Source organism: Nothobranchius furzeri, chromosome 10 (genome assembly GCF_043380555.1).
Source record: "Nothobranchius furzeri strain GRZ-AD chromosome 10, NfurGRZ-RIMD1, whole genome shotgun sequence".
NCBI lineage: Eukaryota > Metazoa > Chordata > Actinopteri > Cyprinodontiformes > Nothobranchiidae > Nothobranchius > Nothobranchius furzeri.
This window is the reverse complement of record NC_091750.1, coordinates 42,640,573-42,666,310: the sequence shown is the minus strand read 5'-3', so window position 1 is coordinate 42,666,310 and position 25,738 is coordinate 42,640,573. Positions and strand designations below refer to the sequence as shown.

At 45.8% G+C, this 25,738-nt stretch overlaps 1 protein-coding gene across 3 annotated transcripts; it reads right to left on the bottom strand.

The window, feature by feature from the left end:
• Positions 1 to 1,359: 1,359 nt before the first annotated feature.
• wscd1b (WSC domain containing 1b) lies at positions 1,360 to 23,265 on the bottom strand. Of its 3 annotated transcripts, none has more exons than XM_054730453.2 (9): positions 22,941 to 23,265; positions 21,591 to 22,171; positions 14,324 to 14,438; positions 12,748 to 12,932; positions 7,793 to 7,914; positions 7,340 to 7,529; positions 6,737 to 6,901; positions 6,464 to 6,664; positions 1,360 to 2,584 (listed from the first exon to the last, which is right to left on the bottom strand). In XM_054730453.2, the coding sequence occupies exons 2-9, from the start codon at positions 21,979 to 21,981 to the stop codon at positions 2,403 to 2,405; spliced, it is 1,551 nt and encodes a 516-aa protein (XP_054586428.1). In that variant the 5' UTR covers positions 21,982 to 22,171; positions 22,941 to 23,265; the 3' UTR covers positions 1,360 to 2,402. The 3 variants fall into 3 exon arrangements, with proteins under 3 accessions (XP_054586428.1, XP_054586427.1, XP_015815622.1); XM_054730452.2 differs by lacking the exon at positions 1,360 to 2,584 and adding an exon at positions 4,404 to 5,266 and having other exon boundaries at positions 22,913 to 23,235; XM_015960136.3 differs by lacking the exon at positions 1,360 to 2,584 and adding an exon at positions 4,404 to 5,266 and having other exon boundaries at positions 22,941 to 23,235.
• Between the last annotated feature and the right edge of the window lie 2,473 nt (positions 23,266 to 25,738).

Sequence of the window (25,738 nt, the reverse complement as noted above, 5' to 3'; positions counted from 1 at the left end):
AAAGTTGTTTTGAACTGCTGCTGCATGTCATGCACATCGGTCATGCATAACAGAAACTGCTGGCAGCATAGACATGAATACGTAAATGCCCCACTGGGTGCTGGGAAGCGTAACAGCATCGTCGCCATATTGGATGTGTCTCCTCACTCTCCAAAGTCAATGCAGAGCGACCAATGAGGCCTGTTTTTTGTGCAGCCTACAGTTACAACTTGTGACCTCTAGCCTATTTGATAGGATTTTATATTTAAATTATTTTTTTATTTATTTTGTTTCATTTTGTTTACATTTTAATCATCTTTCCTTTCATTGTGTCTGATTTTGTGATAAAGCTTGATGAAATATATGTTTTAGTCTGGTAAGCACCTTCCTCAGCACAAATGAATGCACCAGTGGCCGGCCACTATGGCAGCTCCAATGGGCAGCACCAGTCCACGAGGCGTCCACATATCCATATGTCTGTGGCTGGCATGGGCTGGAGCTGTTCCAGAAGCTTCACTATGCAGCCTTATATCTCCATGACTGATTGGTCAGTTCTGATTTTTGATTGTTAGGGCCAATAGAATAAAGTGTTACCCACAAAAATTAGATTGATAGCTTATTCAGCCAATGAGATGTGTCAGAACACGAACACACAAACCAGAAAAGTGAAAAGTCCTGCTGGATGTTTGAGTTGTAGGCCTGTTTTTTCTACCAACATGACTTTGTTTTCCACCTAAACTGTTGTAGTGTGACCCTAGGGTTAGAGCGAGTAGTAACCGATAAGAAGTTTTAAAACATCAAAGGTAAGACGCTGTTCTGCTGGGAAAAGAAGGATTTCTGTTTTGTTGCTCTCTGGCTTCTGTTTCTGGGGAACTGAAGTGCAGCGTTTTGGGAGATACATTTGTAGAATCAGGAGGGCTGTGAATAAAATGTGTGTTCAAGCTGATTTTTAGCAGCAACAAAGATGAAGTCAGAAGCACTCACAGATAAAGAAGGATTTCCGATCACTCATTTGATTGTGGTTTTAGCTGTTTGGAGCACTTCTTTTTTTTTTACAGGTTTATCTTAATGATATTTATTGATATTTAGGACATGCATTTTGTGGCTAACCTTCTGCATTCACCCAATTGGGGCATCCAGGGCCCATTTTTATTAACACTGTTTTTTTTAAACTAATTAATCATAACTAACAGGTTAAATTCCCACCCCTGATATATATATATATATATATATATATATATATATATATATATATATATATATGAAAATCCCCAAATACTCCCATCTCAGCCTCCGTGGGTAGTCTTACCCTTCCAAGCTCGGGTCCTCTACAAGAGGCCTGGGAGTTTGAGGGTTCTATGGTATCTTAGCTGTTCCTAGAACAACACTTTTCTGGACTGAGATGTCTGATGTTTTCCTCCAGTCTGGTGGTTACTACCCCGAGTGCCTCAATGGCCATGGGCACCACCGATGTCTTCACTCTCCAGGCTTTCACAAGTTCTTCTTTGAGGCCCTGGTACTTCTCTAGTTTCTCATGTTCCTTTTTCCTGATATTACCGTCACTTGGTATTGCCACTGTCACACCCTGTCCTGTCTCCCCATTCTGTTCAGTCATGTGTCTTTGTTAATTGCTGCCTCTCGTTTTCCAATCACCCAAGCTCCCAGCCCTCATGTATTTAAACCCCTTCAGTTCTGTGTCTCTTGTTGGCTCATTGTTTCAGTAGTCCAGCGTGTTATTATTAAAACCTTTTGTAAACCCTTCCTGCCTGCCTGCCTTTGCACCCGCATATGGATCCTCACCTCTGCATTCACTCACCAGCGGGCCCGTGACAGCCACATCAACTACAACGGCTGTCCTCTGTTGTCCACCACCACAATGTCCGGTTGGTCCGCCATCATGTTTTTGCTGGCTGGCCTGAATCAGAAAGTCCCAAAGCATCCTGGCTTACTCATTCTTTACCACCTCAGGGGGTGTTTTCCACTTTGACCTTGGGGTTTCCTCTCTCTCTCTCTCTCTCTCTCTCTCTCTCTCTCTCTCTCTCTCTCTATATATATATATATATATATATATATATATATATATGTATCTCTCTCTCTTTATATATATATATAAACCAGCTTTAGCTAAAGCCTGTCTCCAGGCCAACACACGCATGCACGCACGCACGTACGCACACACACACACACACACACACACACACACACACACACACACACACACACACACACACACACACACACACACACACACACACACGTTGTGATTTCTGATTACCTACTACAGCTGGAGAGTAATCAGGTGACTCTGATCATTTTTCTTTGTGTAGTGATGATGCTCAATGATAGAGAATTTTGTTGGTTTAGAGTTTCTGGACTGTGATTTAATTGATTTGTCCTTCTCTGACAGCCTCTCATGATTTTCCTCACAACGAGATGAGCGTGCACTTCCTCGTGTCCTGCCATGAACACTGAGCAGCACGCTGCAGGACCAGGAAGCTTGAGCATACAGATGTCTCCATCTTCACAGGCTCACTTGTGCCTGCACACATCACACGTCCATCATGGAGCCCCGTCTCAAAGACGTCAGCTGTGTTCTGATCACCTGCTGGAACAGAGAAGACAGAGTTAGCATGTTCTCTGTCTAAGGAGGCAGGACATCATCTGTTCAGGTTTCTGCAGTCAGAGACAGACATATGTCAGGCAGTAGTGTCTGACAACTCTTTACACCAGAGAATACAAAAAGAACACATGTGGCAGAAGAACCAGCTCCAAATGGATCTCACATGCTGACTAAAGATAATCACATGCTCCCCAGATTTCTACAAGGATGGAAACACTGAGTCTGCTGATCAAATGGAGGTCCTGTTGAAGACTGGCTGCTCTATCATAACCCTGGATCCAGATCAGAGGTTGCCTCCTCACCAGAAGCCCTGTACCACCACCTTGTGGTCAACATGCAGGCTGCTATTTACCCAGCCAACCCTGTCATGATTGGTTATATATATATATATATATATATATATATATATATATATATATATATATATATATATATATATATATATATATATATATATATATATATATATATATTTATATATATATATATATATATATATATATATATATATATATATTTATGTACACAATCCTGTCCAAATAAGCATATCCTCAGTGTTGTTGTGAATGGATATCTTTTTACATGTTTTATTTTCCATGTGACTTTACAGTGAATAGTGATGAAATGGATGAGGAGTACCAACCACCATCACCTGGACAGGTATCCTTCGCTCAGCAACACGCATGGCCAAGCCCATCTTCTTCTGCTCCAAACCCAAGGAAAGGAAAAGCTCCAAAGCTCATCTTTACTACGTGGTAACCTCACATTTGTTTGTGTAGCTCTGACAGTGAGTGATTTCTACATTTTCATGGCCAACCTGATTATTTTATTTTTATGTATAATTGATCAGTTTTCATGGTTTCCTTGTTCTGAAATTCTATTTTACATTTTATTGTTAATAAATTTGCTCCATTAGGAGACAAATTAATTCCTCTGTATGATTTTCCCTTATTCTGAATGGATAAATATGTTGGGTGGATTTTCCCCGAAAACCCATTTTTTTTAGATGGAAAAACTTTCTAATATAAGATAAAAAATTAAGGATAAAAGAACCTAAAGAAAAAACCTGAGAATTTCCCAACGGCACAAACTGTGCCAAAAGGTGGCCAAAATGGTCCAGGAGAGGTTCCGCCTGGATTTCTATCAACTAAAACCTCTCTAAGTTTTCTATACTTCCTTTTTTTCCATGGTTTGTGGGTCAGCAAATGTTCATACTCTATTCTGTGGATTTCTAGATGTTTGAGGCTGCAGCTAGGTATCTTAGAAGGAATTTTAACATCAAAGTGTTTTTTTTTTAGGCGGAACAGATTTATTTCTCATTTCTGCTGTGTTCCAGATTCTGTTACTCTCAATCAGTGAGATAAGCGATACTCGTTAGAATTTCAGAGTAAGCTTTAGAGTCTTACCTTTATTTTGATACCAAAACAGCTCAAATGAACCTTGTAGTTTATGAGATATACTCAATTCATTTTGGGCACGTTTTTTTCAAGAAAATCTCTGAAAAAAGGCCTGGGGTTCAAGAGGTTAACTGGGTTAAAACTAATTTTCCAGTCTAAACATTAACTCAAGATTTGAGTGGACTAACGAATCGAAGAAGCAAATATTTGACGAGATGCGGCTCCTTTTCTCCTGACAGGCTGGAACGTTGTGGCTGAGTTTGTGTTTGTGGAGTAATGACCATCTTCTGTAACTGTAAAAATCAAATCTGATCTAAAAGATTACAGACTCCGATTCAGAGTAAAGGAACAGATTCTTATCCTTGTCTGTAACCAGATCTGGGACATAATTAAAACAGGAAAAAAGCTACACTCATTTCAAATCTTTATTGAAATTAAATTATTTTTATAAATTCACACAGAGTGGAGGGGCCGTTCGCCAGCAGCAGTTTCAGACTTTCTCCACAGAGGATTGAATTTGATCCTCTCATCCAGCTGGGCCTTTAACAGCTGACCCACAGTGGTTCTGAGTTCATCATCTGTCTGCAGGTGGATCTTCTGATCATGGATGTGGAGTAAGTACTCCAAATGTTCTCTGCAGCTAAATCCTAAAAACACCAAAGACTGCTGACTCATGTTTTGACGCTCATGCTTGAATCAGTCTCTGTAGGTGTGTGAACACCTTCTGCTGAGTGAGAAGAGCTGGAGGATCCCGAGTTTCTCTGTAGCAGTTCACAGTGAATGGTACTGGGTTCATTCTCCAGCGACCTGCTGCATCCGTCAGCCTGTGGCTGCTTCCTGATCAGCATTTGAAGCAAAACGTCTCTCCCAAAAAGTGTCTCCTTAACCAGAAGGATCTGAAGGACGTCGTCAGGTCATCATCTTGGGAGGTAGTCCTGTGGAAGTCCACTAAAGTTCCTGCTCTGCAGTACTTGGTCCACAGAGAGAATGAAGGAGTCAATCATCTGTCTCATGTCAGGAGTGAAAGGGTCGGTGGAGGGCTGCTGGGCCCCCGAGCGTCTGAAATGTCCATCCTGGTTGCTCTGTGCACAAAGAAGTCTCTCCTCAGTGATAGAGACGTTCAGAAAAGCTGCAATTAGACGCAGTTGAGGGAGAAGAGTTCTCTGCAGCTCCTCATAATGCACCACCAGAAGGCGCCGTCCAAACTTCAGCCAGCCCAGAGTGTGGGAGGCCCACCACGGCGCGTAGCTGGAGACAAACTCGGGCCATTCTGTGGATGACAGAAGACAGTTTGGGCTGTTACAAACAACACGTTGACTCCCTGGGTTTTATTTCTTTACTGTCTAATAATCAGAATTAATCTCATGTGGAGCAGCGAAGAAAACACTTTAGAACTGGCTGTTTCTAACTTAGGAGCTTTGACTTAAAAAGCCTTTCACTAGCTGGGAGATGGAAGTCTGAGCCTCACTGCTCAGGCTGCTGGCCTGACTCCGGAGAAGCACCCAAAAATGGATGGATTTAGGATTCCCAGAACATCAGACAGCAGCAGGGGCAGATTTAGGACTGAAGAAGATCCAGGGCTTAGCACTTGCGCGCGGACACACACACACACACACACACACACACACACACACACACACGTGACACGCACTAGTCAACATACATATTTGTCTTGTACCACATAATTTTTAATCTGAAGCTACATATTAAGCATATTCAGGGCGGAGTATAGTTCCTGTTAGTGTTTAGTGTGAGATGATAGTAAATATTCCCTTTCTTTCTCCAACAACTTTACCTGATAGTAAGCTAACTTTAGGCAAACCAGCAGCACAACAAATATTTTCAAATAAGACTCACAAACCTGAGTCAACACCAGTCTCATCAAAGCTGGGGTTCTGTCGTTGTACTTTTGGTCTAAAAAACATCCTTATGTCCATCTTCACTCATGCGTTTCAGGCAGAGACTGTAGAAGAAGCTGGCTGCTGAAGGGCTTCTTCAGTGGTGGAGGCTCAGGCAGGCTGTATACAAACTACTGCCAGCTGCTCCCTCTCTGTTGGACTTTGGTACTGCATGTTACTTCCACGTTTTAGATCCGGGGCTTTTCATAAAACATTCGGGGCTTCAGCCCAAGTAGCCGGGCCTAACGCCGCCCCTGGACAGCAGGCAACTCTGGTGTTTTATTGTTGTTCACCTGTGTTTTCCTGAGAGACTGATCCCAGAAATCCTGTTCTAACATATTAACATTACTGATGTGTACAATCTTCTTTTTGCTCAGACCTCTGTGTGTGTGTGTGTGTGTGTGTGTGTGTGTGTGTGTGTGTGTGTGTGTGTGTGTGTGTGTGTGTGTGTGTGTGTGTGTGTGTGTGTGTGTGTGTGTGTGTTCTTTTATATACTGAGTCACTGAAATGAATGGAAGTCAATGGAGATCCACACAAACATATAAACACAAGTATGTGTGTGTGTTCACCTTTACTGCTCCACTGAGCATCGGTGGCATGTCCCAAGTGCCCGGCGCACTTGCGGTTGAATTCAGCCATCAGGGAGCGGTATGGGTTTCGGATCAACAGGATGGCAGAATCAAACATCTGGATGTCCCTCTGACCACTCTCATGAGTCTTTACACAGATGCTGCGGCCACTCTTCCAGTAGTCCTTCTCCCCCTTGAAACCTGGAGAAATTTTCAGCTACAGGAAACGTTTCAGCTAAGAGTTGCACATTTCAACAGGTGAGCCCCATCTACCTCTATTGTAGAGAGTTCCATCAAAATAAAAGCTGCCAGTGTAGAAGCCGGTCACGAGCTCGATCAGGTGCCGGACCCAGGTGTTGCCTGCACCCGGAAAACTAGAGAGAGCCACCAGGGAGGCAGACCTCTGAGGCAGAAACATCCTCTCTTTGCACCTGGAGTCTGCAACAAAAGTTATTTTTCTTGTCAGTGTCAGCCACATTCACAGTAGAGGCAGAAAGCTCAAACGGAGCCATTTTCAGAACAACTGACACAGAAAGCCTCGTGTGACACAAGCGGCAGCATGACTGCAGGAGTAGTAAAATGGATCTGAGGTGAGATTTCAGGAAATTTGAGGTGAAAACAGCTCTCAGGTATAATTTCCTCATCTGTCATTTACTGAGTGGTGTTCCCCAGAGAAATGATGCAACACTCAAGAGTACCAACCACTCCTACCAGCGCTTATTGTTAAATGACATTTTATAGGATGAAATCGGATCGGAGCTTTTCCTGTGATTAGTGAAAAGGGAAGACAGGGATGGGAATAAACGGAATCATCCAACGGGTTGCCTGGAACCAGCTCGGGATGACCCGGTTTCATCCTCTTAATGAGACCCTCACCGAGCACAGGAGTGTGATACACCTGGTAGTGGTTGTGCTCTGCTGGGCCCGTGGAGGCAGCGGCAGCAGTGTGGTTCAGGTCCGATCTCTCCACGCACAGCTGCTTGTCTTCCGCCTGGCTGACACTAAAAAGAGACGACGTCTGTGTGCAGAAACAGTGCGGCTTCCTGAACACGGCTAGAGGCAGCTCCTGAAAGCACAAACACAGAGATTTCCCAGAATCCTTCTCTGTTTCATCTCAGGGTCAGCAGCATCAAATCCATCACACACTTCCTGTTTCAGTTTGTCGCACTTCCCCAACACACGCACATGTGCGCACATGCACATGTGCGTGTGTGTGTGTGTGTGTGTGTGCGTGTGTGTGTGCGTGTGTGCATGCGTGCGTGCGTGTGTGCGTGTGTGTGTGTGTGTGTGTGTGTGTGTAAGCAGGAGGAAGCTGACAGTGATTGGGACCTTGTCTGTGCAGGTCTCGATGCAGGACTGCATGGTGAGGTTTGGCTGGAATGAGTAGACGGGGAAAGTGCCAGTGGTGCTCTTGGTCATCTTGAAGCATCCGCGGTGGTAAATGTTTCTGACTGCAACAACAGAAACACACATCAGGATTAGAATTGGCTGGAGGACTGAAATGTAGAGGGTTTGATTTAGATTCTGATCAGGATCAATTGTTTTCAGGACCACAAGCAACAAATGCATAGAAACAGCAGGTCACCGAGGCCCCCTTCTGGATCCTTCTGGATTTTACTTTTCTGTTTGATTAAATTCTGTGTTTATCACTTCCACTGGTCAGCTGAGGATTCATGTTGCCCACGGTGTTATAACTATTATAACTAAAGCAGCTGACCTGTTTCTGGGTCAGTTTTAGGTCTTTTTACGACGTGTCCATCCTCAACAGGATGTCATCACTATAAAAATGTTGCATTTACAGTGACTTCACATCCAAATGTCATCTAGAACCATCTGAATCCATCTGTGCAGCAGCATAGCTGAAGATACCGTAACATCAGACAGGAGTGAAGACTATCAGAGCAGTGATTGAGGCGCTTTTCACTTCCGTCACACTTTAGTCGTCTCCCAGCCAGCATACATTGGTGGGCCCCATTTGGATATATCTGGGCAAACTCCATAACTTTCCTGCTCTCGAGGACAACAGACACTTTTTATTTCCCTCTTCCTAACCCTGTCTTGTCTGCTGCTGTCTTCGTCCTGTCAGTCCATTTGGAGGGCCTCTCCACATTTTTCTTTAGATTTATTTATTTTTAACCACAGATCTGGTCAGCCGGTCTGTCGATGCAAGTGATGAAATATTCTCCACATTAGGAATGGCAAAGGGAGTCCCTTTCTGCCCTAACAGAATACACTCAGCTGGATACATGATGGATTCCCAGGGTGAGTGGAAGATTATGTGTATGTCACTGCTGTTCTCAGAAAACATGCAAGATGTTTATGTAATTGGACTCATGATAACTGGGTCATTGATATTTGGAGCAGGTAGGTTCTTAATGTGTCAAAAATTCAGAAGCTGTTAGGCGTAATTGATAAGCTGCTTGACCTCAACAAAGGGATGTGTTGTGCTGGGAACACTCAAACTACATTGTTAGTTGGATTCTCTGAGATTCTCTGAAGAAGAGAGGAGGAGCAGACATGAGGAGCCGGTGTGGCTCAGAGTCTGCTGAGGAACGGGACAACTACCCGATACCCTGAACAGGTTAATAAAATGTGAGAGTAAGCAGAAACAGTGTTGTGTTGTGCATGTGTGCACCCTGGAGAAGTAGCCGAGACTGCTACATTTGGCACCCAAGGTAGGGCCACACCCACAACCACGGCAATCAGTGGCGACTGACCATGCAGCAGCCGGGACATGAAACAGCGCCCCCACTGGTCGCAGTGCTAGGCCAGATGTTGGCAGAAATGGCGCAACTCAACTGTGAGTCGGCAGAGCGCTGTACTCAACAGATGGAGGGACTGCATCAACAGGTGGAGCAGCAGACGCGATCCTGTGGATGTTGACGGAGCGGACAGTGACACTTTTACCAGCACAACCGCTAAAGCAGGAGGCCCACCAATTATCCTGTACTGTATGATGCCAGAGGATGACTTGGAAGCATTCCTGGAGACCTTCGAGGCTGTTGCAGATGCAAACCGGTGGCTGGCAGAGGAGTGGGGCCTTCGCCTACTTCCCATGCTTACAGGAGAAGCGCAGGCTGCAACAGCAAGCCTACCCGCCACGTCCCGCGGCTACAGGGACATCAAGCAAGCCACACTGGACTGGACTGGCTGCACCGCGGAGGATTATGATGCGGGTTCAGAGAGGTCAGGCTTGAAATGGGAGACCGACCATTCGCCTTTGCACAGCAGCTCTGGGAGTTCCAGTCAGACGGGGGGCAGGACTTACTTGACACACTGGTCCTGGAACAGTTTGTAGAGGCAATGCCAAGCAGGACCAGGGAGTGGATCCAGTGTCATCGACCCACGGACGCGAAGGCCACTGTGAACCTGGCTGAGGACCACTTGGCAGTCCAAGGATGGGAGAAAGGGCCAGAACGGCCAACCTCAGCATCACGACGACTTCAACCTCCCGGCATTAGAGAGGGACCTTGAGGGATGATAGTGCGACAGGACAACAGCCAGCGGGTGACAGCTCCTTGCACGGAACCTCCACCCCCCGATGCTAGAATTGAGGTGAGGTGGAGCACGAATGGCGAGATTGCCCTATGATGGAGATGGACTACGGGAGTCGAGTGAGCAGATCAACCAGCTCAGGCCGGCAGGTCACTGACCAGAAGGCAAGAGGCGATCTGGACCCGACCGGTGCTGGGGGCCCAGCTGGTAAGCAGCGAATACTTCCCCGGTTCTGGGGGACTCGGCAAGACCGGAGATATTCCCCGCCTGGAGCAAGCGGTGGAAGAGTGTGGCAGACTGCAAGATGGGAGGGGCTGTTGGCTGCCCAACGAGGCACACCTTGTTCCAATTGACAATCAGTCAGAAGGGCTGGCACCGCAGGAGGAAGAGGAGAGGAGGAGCAGACATGAGGAGCCGGTGTGGCTCAGAGTCTGCAGAGGAACGGGAAAACTACCCGATACCCTGAACGGGTTAATCAAATGAGAGAGCAAGCCACCAGCGGGTTCAAGGGTCACCACCAGGACAGATACCAACCACCCTGCGGCCACAGCTCCGGTCAGCCGCCTCAATAATAGAAGCACGGAACATGGTCCACTCGGACTGGGACGTGTTCAAAGTTCTGTCAGAGGTGGGAATTTAAGCTCTTTCTGACAGGAGACTCCACCATACATTCCCAGCAAACCCTCACATTACGTTTGGGCCTGCCTGGTCTGACCGGCTTCCTCCCCCCACTATTGAAGCCATCTCACCACCAGGTAGTGGTCAGTTGACAGCTCCACCCTTCGCTTCACCCGAGTGTCCAAGACATGCGGCCGCAGGTCAGATGAACTGACAACAAAGTCAATCATTGAACTAAGGTAAGGTATCCTGGTGCCAGGGCACATATGGACACCTTTACGCTTGAACATGGTGTTTGTTATGGACAATCCATGACAGGTAAAAACACTCCAATTCAGATCAGGGGACCGTTCCTCCCAACCACACCTCTCCAGGTCTCACTGTTGTTGCCCACATGAGCGTTAAAGTCCCCCAGCAGAATGAGGGAGTCACTTGAAGGACCTCTCTCCAGCACCTCTTCCAAGGACTCCTAAAAGGGTGGGTAGTTTGAACTGCAGTTTAGTGCATAAGCACAGACCACAGTCAGGACCCGTCCCCCCCCACATGAAGGTGGAGAATGGCCACCGTCTCGTTCACCGAGGTAAACCCCAACATACAGGCACCAAGATGGGGGCAACAAGTATGCCAAACTCTGCTCCACACCTCTCAGTGGGAGCAACTCTAGAGTGGTAGAAAGTCCAACCCCTTTCGAGGAAACTGCTTTCAGAGCCATGTGTTGAAGTGAGTCCTGCTATATCTAGCCGGAACCGTTCAACCTCAACCACCAAATCCAGCTCTTTCCCCACCTGAGAGATGACATTCCATGTACCAAGAGCTAGTTTTTGTAGTCCAGGATTAGACCGCCAAGGTCCCTGCTTTAAGCTACCACCCGACACACACTGCACCCAACCTCTTTTGACCCTCCCATGAGTGATGAGCTCAAGGAAAGGAGGACCCACGTCTTCTTTTCAGGCTGTGCCCGGCCGGGCTCCATGGGTCAAAGTCCGGCCATCAGGTGCTCACCAATGTGCCCGAACTCCAGGCTTGGATCCAGAAGGGGGCCTCTGTGACCTGCGTCCGAGTGAGGGAACACTGTTCAATTTGTCTGATCCCTTACCTAGGACCTGTTCGCCATGGGTGACCCTACCAGAGACAAAAAACCTCAGAAAACTTAGCTCCTGTGATCATTGAGTGCGTTTACATGCAGCCAGTAACCCTTTTAAAACCCGAATATTCACGATAACCCGGTTCCGCACGGCCATGTAAACACCGCTAAAAACCTGGTTACTACACCTGGGGTAACCCTTTTCTAACCCGAATGTTTGGTCGTGTAAACGCATATCGGGAAATCCCCATCAAAGCGTGTGTTCTGCGCATGCTCTGTTCGCAAGGAATCTTGGTCTTTTGAGTAGCGAGACGTCTTGTATGTGCCAGAACACCGGAAGTAAACAACAAGTTGGGAGCAACATGGCGAGTCGCGGCACAGCACCACACTTTTACCAGCACTAAAGCGCAAACAAACGCGGTCGCTATCTCTTCCGAACTGGGAAACATGTTGTTGTTTTCACGGATACCGGAACAAGAAGAACCGTAAATTATGCATATTGCGTCTTGACGTAGTCCATACATCCTGACGCTACCCCAACGTCCGCATTTCAATCGGGTTAGGCAAGTTAGGGGTAACTCTTTCTATTTATGCTTGTAAACGGGTTATTCTGATCAACTCAGAAACCCGAATACCGACCTTAACCCGATCATAACCCGGATATTGGCTACATGTAAACATAGGCATTGGGACACAAACTCCTCCACCACGATAAGGTGGAAGCCCAGGGACACAAATTTCATAATTGGTGCCAAAAACACCTAATAGAGAATGTTTCCATACAGTTTGACTTAACGGCAAGTTGCAGAAAATTTATCGTCATTTATTATTATTATTATTTTAAATAAATTAAAAACATGAAGAAAGCCTTACGTCTTTGTTCATTTAAAAATATATAAAGGCCCACTTTACTGAAACAGCTCCTGACTGACAAGGTTCAACTCAAAAACACACACCTCAGGGATGTTATACATGCACGTTTGAGTTCCATCAGACCAGTGAGTGTCTCTGACCTCGGGCCTTCACTTATCTGGGTAAATTAAAGAGCTGCATCTGTCCTGGGGGGGGGGGGGGGGGTTTGGCTCACATTTTCTGTGACCTGGCAGTTGCTCCTCCACCTTGTAAATTGAGAGGCGACCCACACCACCGCAGGGAGACCCCCTCTCTCCCCGACACACCAGACTACAGTCCTCCTCCGGGGCCTTCGGGCTGCTGATCCGGTTCCCACAGTGACACTCGGCTCCATACTCCAGACCTGCAAACTGGTACCCACTGGTCTCATAAACACACACACACACACACACACACACACACACACACACACACACACACACACACACACACACACACACACACACACACACACACACACAGAGAGAGATAGAGGCTCAGATTCCAAACTCTTCATTCTAGGGGACAGCAGCAGCTCAGGAGGTAGTGCAGGTTGTCCAGTAATTGGAAGGTTTCAGGGTTGATCCCGGCTCTGACCATTGAATGGTGCTGTTGTGTCCTTGGGCAACAACACACTTAAACCTGGTGGTAGTTTGAGGGACCGGAGGCACCAGTGTTCTGCAAGCCTTGCCTCTGTCAGGGTGCCCCAGGGCAGCTGTGGCCATATTGTAGCTCATCATCACCAGTGTGTGAATGTGTGGATAACCGATTGTGTTGTGAAGCACCTTTGTGGGTTGTGCTATACAAATACAGGCCATTTACCATTTCCATCGACTCAAACTTTGTTGCATCCTGATGTTCGCTGGTGCACCTACGCCACCTCCTCATGCTCTTTACGGACTACGCTCTGCTCTCTCACGGCTGAACTGCAGTAACCTCTGTTCTGCTCCTTACATCAAGGCCACGGTGACTCATCCTTCCTGTCTTTCTGCCTCGTTAGGAAAGACAGAGTCCTCATCAAAGCTGACCTTTTCATGCATGTCCTTTGAAGCTTCCTCATAAATTGTCTTGACTTTTTACTGTTGCTCATTGCATTAATTGCTGCACTCAGGTAACAAGCAGGAATATTTCCTACGTTGATGCTGAGGGTGTGTATGGACTCAGCGGACCTTAAACGCTAGTGGCAACTGCAGCCTTGAGTCCTCTGCTGCTCAGTTTTAGTCTGGCTGCTCTGTCTGAAAAGAAATAATTCAAGCGGGTCATTCTTTGAGCTTGCAGTGAATGATTCCTCCTATGTCTTTAGAATTTTTGTAGGTTTGATAGAAAATCATCCCAGAGTTGTGGAATCAGGTCACACAGACTCTTTTGGTTGGTTTTTAAACCTTGGCTGTAGAAAAAGCACTCCTCCAACCAGCAATTTATTCACCAACTGCTGTGGTCAGCTCATTAGGCTTACCAGCCCCCCCACACAGACACACACACACACACACACACACACACACACACACACACACACACACACACACACACACAACACACACACACACACACACACACACACACACACACACACACACACACACACACACACACACACACTGCTACTTCCTTTTCTGAGAGACTGATCGAGCCTTCTGTTCTAGCCTGCTCTTCATTCTCCAGCCCTCCCCAGCCACCTGACTCTCCACCAGCCTAAGATACAGGAGCCATTGATGAAGGAAGCTGAGCTCACACAGCGGCCCCTCTGTTGCCCCTGTGAGGAAACACTTTACCTTTCTGAGCAGGTGTCTTGACACAAAGTGCTGGTCATTTTACGCAGGTCATAAAGCATGGTTCCTCCCAAGGCTCGCTCACTGGAATTATGCAGGAAGCATCCGATGTAGGTTCCTGCAATTGTCCAAAAATAAATAAATAAAACCCCAGATAGAAATCACTCAAATAAACTGCAAATAATTTAACTTAACAAAAAATAAAAGTCATTTAGGATATTTTACATTTTAAGTGATTTTTGTCCAAAAAGGTCACATTTAAATTGTGGTTATTTATGACAAATAACCACAGGTTTTGTAAGCATAAATCCTCTAGTTGAGGTTTTCCAGGATTTGACCTTTCAGAAGAGATTAAAATCATTCATTTATTTGATAAAACCTTTTATTTTTTTTGTTTCCATCTGTATGTAAAGAGCATTTAAACAAAAATGCCAAAAAAAAAAACAACAGAAAAACATTGCTACTACACCTTCTAGCGTATGTATGCAGGTGGTCGAGTTGAGTTGTTAAGTGTATTCAGAAGCCAAAATTACTTTTATGACACTGGAATCAATACAGACTACCACAGACGTGTGTAACATCAGCCTTATTCAAGATCAGAATCAAATAAATATTTGTAAAATGATCAGAGATGAGGGTTGGTATGTGTAGACCCTAGCAGATTAAAATTGGAGTCTGTGCTGCTGTAAAAGCAGACAAGAGCTGCTGGGGAAGTCCGGATGTCCAAGCAGGAAGTCAGTGGGAACAAAAATGTGGTTTTGCAAAAGTACTTGGGTACTTGGTGCTTGGGAACTGTCTAGAAGTTACAGACAGAGACACATAGGAGTCAGGGTTTTTCCTGCGTTCAAATTTGTGTGGCGGCTGCCTCCAGCTAATTTTTTGCCGCCCCAGCCTGATTGCACTCTGCCCCCAGCTATATGGATGTTATTTTAACTGCAGTTGCAGCATTGTGCCACTATAGGGACACTGTATCAGCAGCAGCACACCGAAAAGCACTAAAACTGCTGCAGAAAAAGATCAATAATTGCTTTTCTCGCTAGTTGGTGCTCATTTATGTTTGGTGCTATTGTCGTCCTGATTTACCCCAGGCTCTTCCATACCAGAGCAGGGCTGAACAGTACGACGAAAAAAACTGTGTGCGTGTCTGTCTATTTTAATAATATTATATTTATTGCATTTTTAATGTTATAATACAAGACATACACCACAAATGGAACCAGACAAGAAAGCAAGCCAAAAACAAAACAAAACAAAAATAAATAAAGGGGGGGGGGGGGGGGGGACTGCCAGACAGAAATTAAATGTGTATAACCATCACCAAGTCACCCTCCGTACCAAGTCAACAGTAATGCAGTCATCCAGACTGCACAATGATTTTGTATTGAGCCAAAAAGGGGCCCCAAACTCTCTCATATCTGTGGCGCTTGTCCAGCCTGTACATGCAAATACGTTCCAGCTGGATCACTGATATCATTTCCCTGAGCCAGTGGTCAAAGCTTGGAGGTGTGGTGGATTTCCAAGACAGTAGCATAAGTTTCTTAGCAACCACCATACCCAGCTGCAGAGCCGACTGCATTTCCGGTGCCAATGCCAGACTGTCAGTGGAGCATCCCAGTACTGCAAGGTTGTGGACTGGTTGAATGTCTCTGGAATAGCGGTCAGAAAAACACCTGAAAATTGCAGTCCAGAAACCATACAGTTGAGGGCAAAACCAGAAATGATGGGCCAAGGACCCCTCAGCAGAGCTGCATCTGGGAGATACCACAGGGACAATTCTGTTCAGCTTTATCTTTGAGTAGTGCAATCTATGAATCACCTTATATTTGTCACATTGTGGGGAAGATTAGGACCCAAAATGCAGATTGCCCAGGATGACTCGAGGCAGGAGTTGGTAAAAGTAAAAATCCTTTATTTGGCAGGATGAAAACAAAATAAATCCATAAGGCAGCGAGCCAAAATCCAAAAGTCCTGGAGCACAGGACACCAAAAGCTCACTTAGAGCACCAAAGTCTGGGAACAAAAGTCCTGGGACACAGGACACCGAAAGCTCACTAAGAGCACCAAAAACCTGAAGACACAAGCTCACATAGAGCACGAACAACGCTGACAAAAACACAATGGGCCGACAACCACACAGAGACAAGACAGGGCTTATAAAGACTGGGGATGAGAGGGAGATGAATTGCAGGTGTGTGGGAGAGGGACCAGGTGAACACAATTACTAACTCAGGGAGGAGGAAGAAAACACTGGTGGGAAAAAACACACTAAATAATGAAAGGCTGTAACAAAGGAAAATGACCTAAGAGAAAAACAAAAGACCAGAAGGCATGAACCATAACTAATATTCTAAGGGGAAGCTGACACTAAAGGAAAACACTACAGAAAGAAACTACAGGGGCGTGGCTAAGAGGGGGCCAAGAGAGTACAGGACCTGGGAGAGGGAAGTCTGAGGAGGGACACCTAGAGGGCAAATGGGGAACATCAGGAGACACATGAGGAAGATGCAGACACGACACATGAGGGCGCTAGAAGACACAAAAGGAGCACCTAGAGACGAATGAGGACAAAAGGAGACACATGAGGTGAGATGCAGACCCAGACCATGACAATATTGTATCAATCGATAGCGAGTATTTATAGAGCAGGAGTGAACCCGAGACAAAGCCTCTTCCCACAGCTCCACAGATATGTCCGATAGTAGCTCCTTTGCCCATGCTTCGCCACCCCACCTCTGCCTCAATTTGAGCCAGGAAAAACCCTTGGAGTCATAATTATCAATGACTGTGGTGTATTCTTAATGCACTAGACACCACCAGTGTGTTTTGCCCTCATTCTGTATCTTGGATTTTGCCGAATTTTTAAAATATCACAAAATGCACAAGAGGAAATTATTTCAAAATCAAAGCTTTCATTGAAATTAGAATGTTACAATGTGATTTTGAGAATATTATTATAATTTAAATATTGTGTTGTTTTTTTATGATGGCTTGGAACCAAAATGCAAAGTTACACATTTGGTTTGTTTCACTGCCCTGCCTACAGTGCCCACAGTTTACCAGTCAGCAAATGACACTAAGAGATGAGTATTTCTAAAGATGAGGGACAGCAGAACAGAGATTTAACTCACCAACCAGCCACCACAAGGCTCAAATATCAACAGGGATCTGTGTTAAAACTTATAAGAAGCCAAACAAAACCATCTGATGTGAGCGAAGAGTGTGTGTTAGGTTGATTTGGGGTCACACAGCAGCTCCTGCGTCATCACACAGACATTAATCAAACACCTTAATATCCATCTTATTCCTAATTACCAAGATTTGTTTCCTGTTTTGATTATTCAGTTTATTCTGAAAACTGCTTTATTCTAAGACCCTGTTCTTTCACAGGAACTGAAGTTACCCATGCAGAGACAAAACAGTAAGACTTAATGGGCTGTGACAGAATATTAGGATGTGCTGACAAGATTTGACCACCATAGAAAAAAAACTTGCTCATATTCAGAGCTGTAATGTTATCTTTGTCATTGCCACGCTGCTCCATCAGTCGCCACTCCGCCGACACACAAAAGCATCATTTCTGAACACCAGATTCTCCACAGAAAGCAGCACATGCACTTATTTTGTCTGCAGACTTCAATGCCATATTTCCCTTTGGGCCTGGGAAAGGATGTGTTTTGTTTTATATGCTACATGCTCTGTCTTCTGGTGAGTGGCATGCAAGCACATTCAGCACTGGCTTCAGTTTAATTCACAGGTTTTTTTTACTTGAATTTTATTAACTAATCATTAACTTACTTTGTGAGTTTCACCAGCTCAGAATGAATCTATACCTCAGAGCTTCACAGAAAGAGCTGGATGAGTATGCGACTGGGACTGAAGAAAAGTGGCTGCATGATGCGCAGACAAGATGGCAGCAGGCAATGGAGCATGTAATCTCCTGCAGCCAACCATCACCGAAGCAAAACTGTGATTCAATCAGTCTGCTGTGTCCTCCAAAGCCCATCCAGCCTGCTGGGAGGAGGCAAGGCTGAGGAGCACCTAAAGGCTCTAAGGGCCAGGAGAGGCAGAAGGATCTACGAGAGGCATCACTCAAGGTGAGACACCCCCCTCCCCTCCCCTCCCCAGCAGGGCACACCAGTTCTTTAATCAAAGAGAAAGGAAGGCCCCAGGCAGCTGTGGGTGGGGGTTAATGGGAAGAAGCAGCCAAGCAGCCTGGATATCCGAACAAGATTGAAAAGACGACACTTAGGTGTGACGTTGTGCAGCATTCTTAAACACAAAGACAGATGGCTGCTGGAGCTCATCCTTCCCTGCAGGGCCGGGTTAAAACAGCTACTGATAGGATGGCAGGCATGAGGACGTGTGCCACTGCATAGGTCCATTAAGGAGAGTGGAGGGGGTTCACCGTGTTCCTGCTAAACCTACAAAATCCTCATAACCGTCATCAAAACGCCAAGGCACGACACCGATTCTGATCCTTTACTGATTAAAAGTCCAGGCACACTCACCTCCATCTGGGCTACCAAGTCCTCCACAAAGCCACCTTTACATCATAACTGATGAATATCAGCAAATGTTACAGAGCATTAACGCAGACCTCCTTTCATATTTAGCTGCTGCTCTAAAAAGTGCTGCTTCTGACATGTAGTTTACATTTGAAGGAATCAGAGAATCATCCCTGTAAGGCATAACGTTTCCTCCATATGCACGTCTCTGATCTTCATTCTTCCCTACTGGTGATGAAAACCTTTCCTGTTATTGCAATTATTTCTGTTTTCTCTCTAAAACTGTAGGAATAAAAACAAACTGAAGGTTCTAAAGAGGTGATGGGTGTAAGTCGTGTTGTACATTATTACTGTTTGACTGTCCTGTAACAGGTGTGTAGAGCTGCAGGGTGACAGTCACAGAGCAGCATCTTGTTTACAAGGCTGCTGCTGGTTTTTATTTAATGATCTGGTCAAGAAATTACAATAATTTTACATTATCATGCAACTTAAAAACTTCAGATTCACAAAGATTTTTAACCTGTGGCGTTTGGGCTTTTATCCAAACACTTGAGCTGTAAAACAAAAATAAGAAGGTTGCGTTGGACGGATGAGAGCCGATAAATGACAGCACAGTCTGGATCAAAGCCTTATAATACTCCTGATTTGGCATCCTGTTATTTCTGCTGGACCATCTGTGATGTCCAACATCCCAATGGTTGGTTCTATCTATCTATCTATCTATCTATCTATCTATCTATCTATCTATCTATCTATCTATCTATCTATCTATCTATCTATCTATCTATCTATCTATCTATCTATCATCTATCTATCTATCTATCTATCTATCTATCTATCTATCTATCTATCTATCTATCTATCTATCTATCTATCTATCTATCTATCTATCTATCTATCTATCTATCTATCTATCTATCTATCATCTATCCATTTTAAGTTCTCCATCAACTTAAGGGAATCGGTTTCCTTCATTTTCTTGAAGCATGACTCATATCTACAACCAATTCTAGATCCTTTCATGCAACAAACATTCTTTTCATTAATAAATGCTGTGTTTAGTGTGCTCAGTGTGTTGATCAGCAGGTAAGAACAAAAATGTTTCAACAGAACATTATTTACCCAGAGAAACCCACACGTGCATGGGGTGAACATGCTAATTCCATTGGCATTTTTGTGCCATTCATCCACGACCATCACCGCATGTTGCAGCATGATAACGCACCGCCCCATATTGCCAGGATCTGTACACAATCCCTGGAAGCAGCTCTTGCATGGCCAGCATTCACCAGACATATCACCCATTGAGCATGTTTGGGATGCTTTGGATTGGTGTATACAACAGTGTGTTCCAGTTCCTGCCAGTATTCAACAACTTCGCACAGCTATTGAAGAGGAAGGGACCAACATTCCACAGGCCAAAATCAACAACCTGATCAACTCTTTGTGACGGAGATGTGTTGTCCTGCGTGAGGCAAATGGTGGCCACACCAGACACTGACTGTTTTTCTGTCCCACCACCCCACTAAAGTAAAACTGTCACATGTCAGGGTGTTCTTTTATTGTGGGCAGTCTAAGACACACCTGTACATTATTCATGCTGTCTAATCAGCCCCTTGATATACCACACCTGACAGGTGGGATGGATTACCTTAGTACAGGAAAAGTGCTCACTAACACACATGTAGACAGATTTCAGAACAATACATGAGAGCCATGGGTGTTTTGTGTATGCAGACAAATATTCAGATGTTTGAGTTCAGCTCATGAAAAATGGGAGCAAAAACAAAAGTGTTGTGTTCATATTTTTGTTCAGTATATTATTATTATTATTATTAATATTATTTTTATTTTATTTAGTTTCCACGACAATGATGATGATGATGATGATGATGATGATGATGATGATGACAGACACAACAATGTGAGTGACTGCAAAATGACTCCCTTCTTCATCTCCCCTAAAGGGTCTATTGCATTCACACTGGAAATGTCATGCACATGCAGCTCAGGGTTCTTCTGGGCCATGATGATCAATATCATAAATGGCCTCTATTTGACACAGCACCCTCTAGAGCCCTGGAACCCCCAAGGCGCTTTCACATATTCACACACACATTCACACGCTGATGGTGATGAGCTACGATGTAGCCACAGCTGTCCTGGGACGCGCTGTTGGAGGCGAGGCTGCCGAGCACAGGCACCACCGGCCTCTCCGCCTACCACCGATAGGCAAGGGGAGTTAAGTGTCTTGCCCAAGGACACAACGACAAACTGAGCAGGGCTCAAACCTGCGACCTTCTGATTCTGGGGCGATCGCTAATCTCCTGTGTCACCGTCACCCCAACAACATGTTGAATGAAACTATGTATAGCTCTGGGAGGAGGGGGTGGACCTCCCGGCTGTCTGAGCCAAGCAGCACACTTGTATGGCATACATTATTCACCATGACACTTCACATGAGTTTTCTCATCTCCACATTTACATTCTACCCTGTGATGCTCTGTCAGACAGCAGGTGTGTGTAATGTCACACACCATTTAGACTGAACAGAAAATGACGTGCATATGGCCTAGAGAACAAGACTTCTGTTAGGAAGATGACTTTTCATTCATGAGTATATTTATTTTAATCCCAACGTGACTGAAGCCTGTGGTCCTGATTTGGTGAAGCCTCACTCGTCTCTTGGCTAAAAAACAGCAGCTGTGGAGCTTTAGAAGCTATAAATCATATACCATATGGATCTGCATCTCTGTAGCTTTTACCTTTGTGCCTGGAGTTCCTGAGGAGAGACACCCTCTGCTCTGGACTCTCTGGCAGTAGATTGTGAAACCAGCGACGATGTAAGTGTTGGACCCCCAGGCTTCGGGAACCAGACCACTGTTGGTTCACATTGCTTCCCCCTCCAGACGCAGCCTGAGCCATGGCCCATCTGGACCGTGTCCTCGTGCCCAGTCCTGTTGTCTCCCGGGCAGCCGGAGGTGCAGCCAGAGACAACAAGGGCGGCAGGCCCGCTGGATTAGTCTGAACCACTCTGATGGTGGAGCGTTGCAGGAGCAGGATGCTGCCAGCCATCAGATAGGCGATACCCAGGCAGAGCAGTAGCATTTGAGTCTTCTTCAAGAAGCAGAGCAGCTTGTAGAGGGGCACCAACATAGCTGCACACTCCCCCCACCTCAGTGGAAGTCAATTTCATGAATCACCAAAATCACCAAGCATCTTCCTGGTCTTCCAGATGTGCAGCTCCTACTGGTGCACATGCCGACTCTCACCCCTCAGTCCCGCTGCAGCAGCTCCAAAATGAAGGTGTCCCACATCCAAGCTGGGGAAGATCTTTGAGGTATAGCTGTGGGACAAAGTAAAGATGAAACACAACCAGATGGATTTAGAGTGAATCAGCAGGAACGTGTTTGAATCATGGTAACACATGCATGTTTCCGATGACTCTATAATCCTAAGGGAAACAACAACAGTCCTAGTGTCTCAGGCCCGTTTCTTCTGCATCACAACAATAAACCTCCAAACCCAGAAGGCTCAAATACACATCTCACTCAGCTCCTGTCCTGACAGATCCTGTGCTTATACCACAAACATCTTTCCGCACCATTTTTAAGTCTGGGTGATCAGAGTGGAAAATGAAGTGATAAAAGCTCTGAGAGGGTTTTATGGGCTTTTGTGAAAGGGGATTATAATGAGATTGATCTGCTGCTGGGTGATAATAACAGAGCTGCGGTGATTGTTGTGCAGCACCAGCCCCATCACCAGCACCAGCCTGACCCTTGGGCGCGGGCTGAGCAGGTGACCATCACACACCCCTCATGCCCGTCAGCTCCATCGAAGCTGTGGTGATGCTCCAGAGTAGAGGAGCAACAGTTTGCACGACGACCATCGGGTCCGGACGGACACCCAAGTTGCTCAACTCCTGAAAAACCTGTCCGAACTCACCGTGAACGCGCATCCTCAAACCCTCTGGTGAGCTTTACGGCTATACGCACGGCCCGGTGGAGGACACGCATCAACACGCATCCATCTTAAGACCCTCTCAGCGCCTCCCTCCACCATTTAGGAGCTTCAAATCCCGTTTTACCTTCAGCGGCGGAGCTCTGCTTCCTTACCGCGCCATGACAGCTCCGATCGCTCCTTCCACGGATTCTCTCCACTAAGGCTCCTCGGTGCTGCTCAGCATCTGCCCTGGTCCCGTTATATAAGCTCTCTGCCTCACACCCAAACCCCTTCAGTCTGAAAGGACCAGCGCTGCTTTCTGTCCTCGGAATCGGCTGCCACGGAGATACGGAGCGCAGCCACAATTGTGTGTTTGTGTGTATGCTGGGCAGGAGGAGGAGGGGTGGCCTGCTCTGGCACATTTACATTGGTGAACGCGTCATAGCTTCTCTGTCGAAACAGGGGAACCGTGTTCATCAGTCCACAGTTTTTCTCTGCGCAGCGCAGTCTGGATTATTACGCATATGCAAACAAGGTTTCACGAGCTAGAGCGCCTGAAACCAGATAGATCCGGTTTCATGACCTTATTTAATGTTGTATTTATTGAGTTTAATCATCAGGTGTCACACATAAGGAGCGGCGAGCTTCAGTACCACGGACAGAGCTCCGTTTTTCTCACACATACGCGCGCGCGATACAAGAGAATCCCATAAAATAAATCGGTTAATCCACAGAAGCTGGGGTAGAACTTTGAGCTCACGACTAGACTCCTGGGACAGTGGATTTGTTGCTCAGTGTCTCTAAATAAAGGACAGCCCACCTACCAGCACACATTTTCTATAAAATCAATTTCTCGTGACCAGGGGCGTATCACCGAATTCTGGGCCCTAGGTACAAGCCATCTAGGTGGGCCCCCACGCAGCACAATCAAAAGTGTTAAATCTACAGTGTTATTTCAACACTTACACAGTCCAGTCTCACTATGTGAGAGTGAAGACCTCCAAAGAGTCAGTGTTGATATGGAGAGTTAAATCTAAGCAACTCAGTTAAGTGTTAAATTTAAAAATAACACGTTGGGGGATACACTGCAACCCTGAATAAATTCACTAAACTCAAAATTTACGAGGAAACTGATTACCTAATAATTTTTAAGTTAACTTATCTAAAAACTATAAGTTTATCATAACTTAAAAAATATGACCTGAATAAAATCAGTTTTTGTACCTGGTGGTTGCATCAAACAGAAACCATTGAAGGTAATCAGAAGTGAGGAACAGAAAATGAAATAATTATTTTAATGTTTAGAGCAGCAGGAACTCTGAGAGGCTGCAGGCGCATCAGTGAGTTTGTGGCCGCTGTGCAGGGGGAGGGGGGAGAGGGCTGAAGCAGGAACAGTATATATATGCAGAAACTACCGTTGTTAAAAGAGACGTGTTTAACTTTGAAAATGTGGGCGCAATTTTAATTGTCAAAAACTCCAGCGAACCAACCGCCCGCCACCCCCACCACCACCACCCCCACCCCCGCCGCTGCTTCGGGTGTATGACATCATCAACGACTAGTCGAAGTCGACTCGATTTTCATCATGCGCCCAGGGGAGACGAAGAGGGGCGAATGGTACCAACAGCCAGGCAATCTTGGATGTTTTTCTCCATGCTCTCACACTCGGGTTTGGAGAGATTGTATAACCGGCTCGATGGCAGTGGAGCCCCCGGCAGGAGATCGATGGCACAATCCTATGCCTGTGGGGAGGTAAGGAAGAGGCACGATCTTTACTAAATACCTGGCGGAGGTCATGATAGACCTGAGGGACTGCTGTGAGGTCAATATCCTCAGGGGGTGAAGGTGGTGATGGTTGACCAACAGGTAAGGCAGAACTCAAACAACTCTGCGAGCACTCCGGACTACAACCCAAAATCTGATTCTTTCTCCAGTCCAAAGAGGGGTTATGTTGAACCAACCAGGAGTGACCCAGAACCAACAGTGACTGAGGAAGAAACATAAAGAATATAATCATCTCTGAGTGATTAGCTGAGACCATGAGACATAGAGGAATGGTTTGATGGGTAATGGTAGTGAGGGTTTTATTGTCCAATGATGAGACTGAGGGGGGTGTGGGTAGCCTGGTGGTAGGAATCTTCCATTTCTCCACCACTCTCTCGTCCAAGAGAGATTGCTCGCAGCCAGAATCCAATAACGCTTCAAGTGTCACAGGTCTAGAATTTATAGACAAAACACATGGGAAAAAACACCAGGAACCAGAATAATTTGAATCTCCACCCACCAGTAGTCCCAGTTTTACCGGCAGGCTCTGCCCTTTTGGCAGTTTCGGGCAGCTATTCACAAAATGTCCTGCAGTTCCACAGTACAAAGTCCTGACCTTTGGTGGTGCTCTCTCTCCTCTTGTGTGAGACGTGTTCTCCCCATCTGCATAGGCTCTTCTAAGTCAGGCTGTTGGCGATTAGAAGTGCCTGGGTTCTGGTCATGGGTTGCGGCTGCTGCTGGTACGGGGGCGTGTCTGCTGAGCTCCCGTTGGCGTTTATCGATTGATATGGCTAGTCTGATGAGTTCCTCCAGTGCACTGGGTTCTGGACACAAGGCTAATTGGTTCCTCACCTTGTCACTCAAGGCCTCTGTAAACACTCCTATGAGGGCGTCTTCATTCCAAGTTGTTCTGGCCGCTAGAATGCGGAAATCCACGGCAAGATCCGCCAAGGATCTTTTCCCTTGTGAGAGTGTCCAGAGCTTCTTCCTTATATCTGAGAGGGACTCGTGTCCGCCAAAAGTGAGTTTAAAATCAGAGAGGAAATCATTATAAGGTCCTTGTAAAAACGAGTCGTCATGACTCCTTGCCTCAGCCCACCTAAGAGCCCGTCCTCTTAACAATCCAACAATATATGAGATCTTAGCAGAGTCTGAGATAAAGGCCGAGGGACAATGTTCGAAAGCAAGCTTACATTGTAATAAAAAG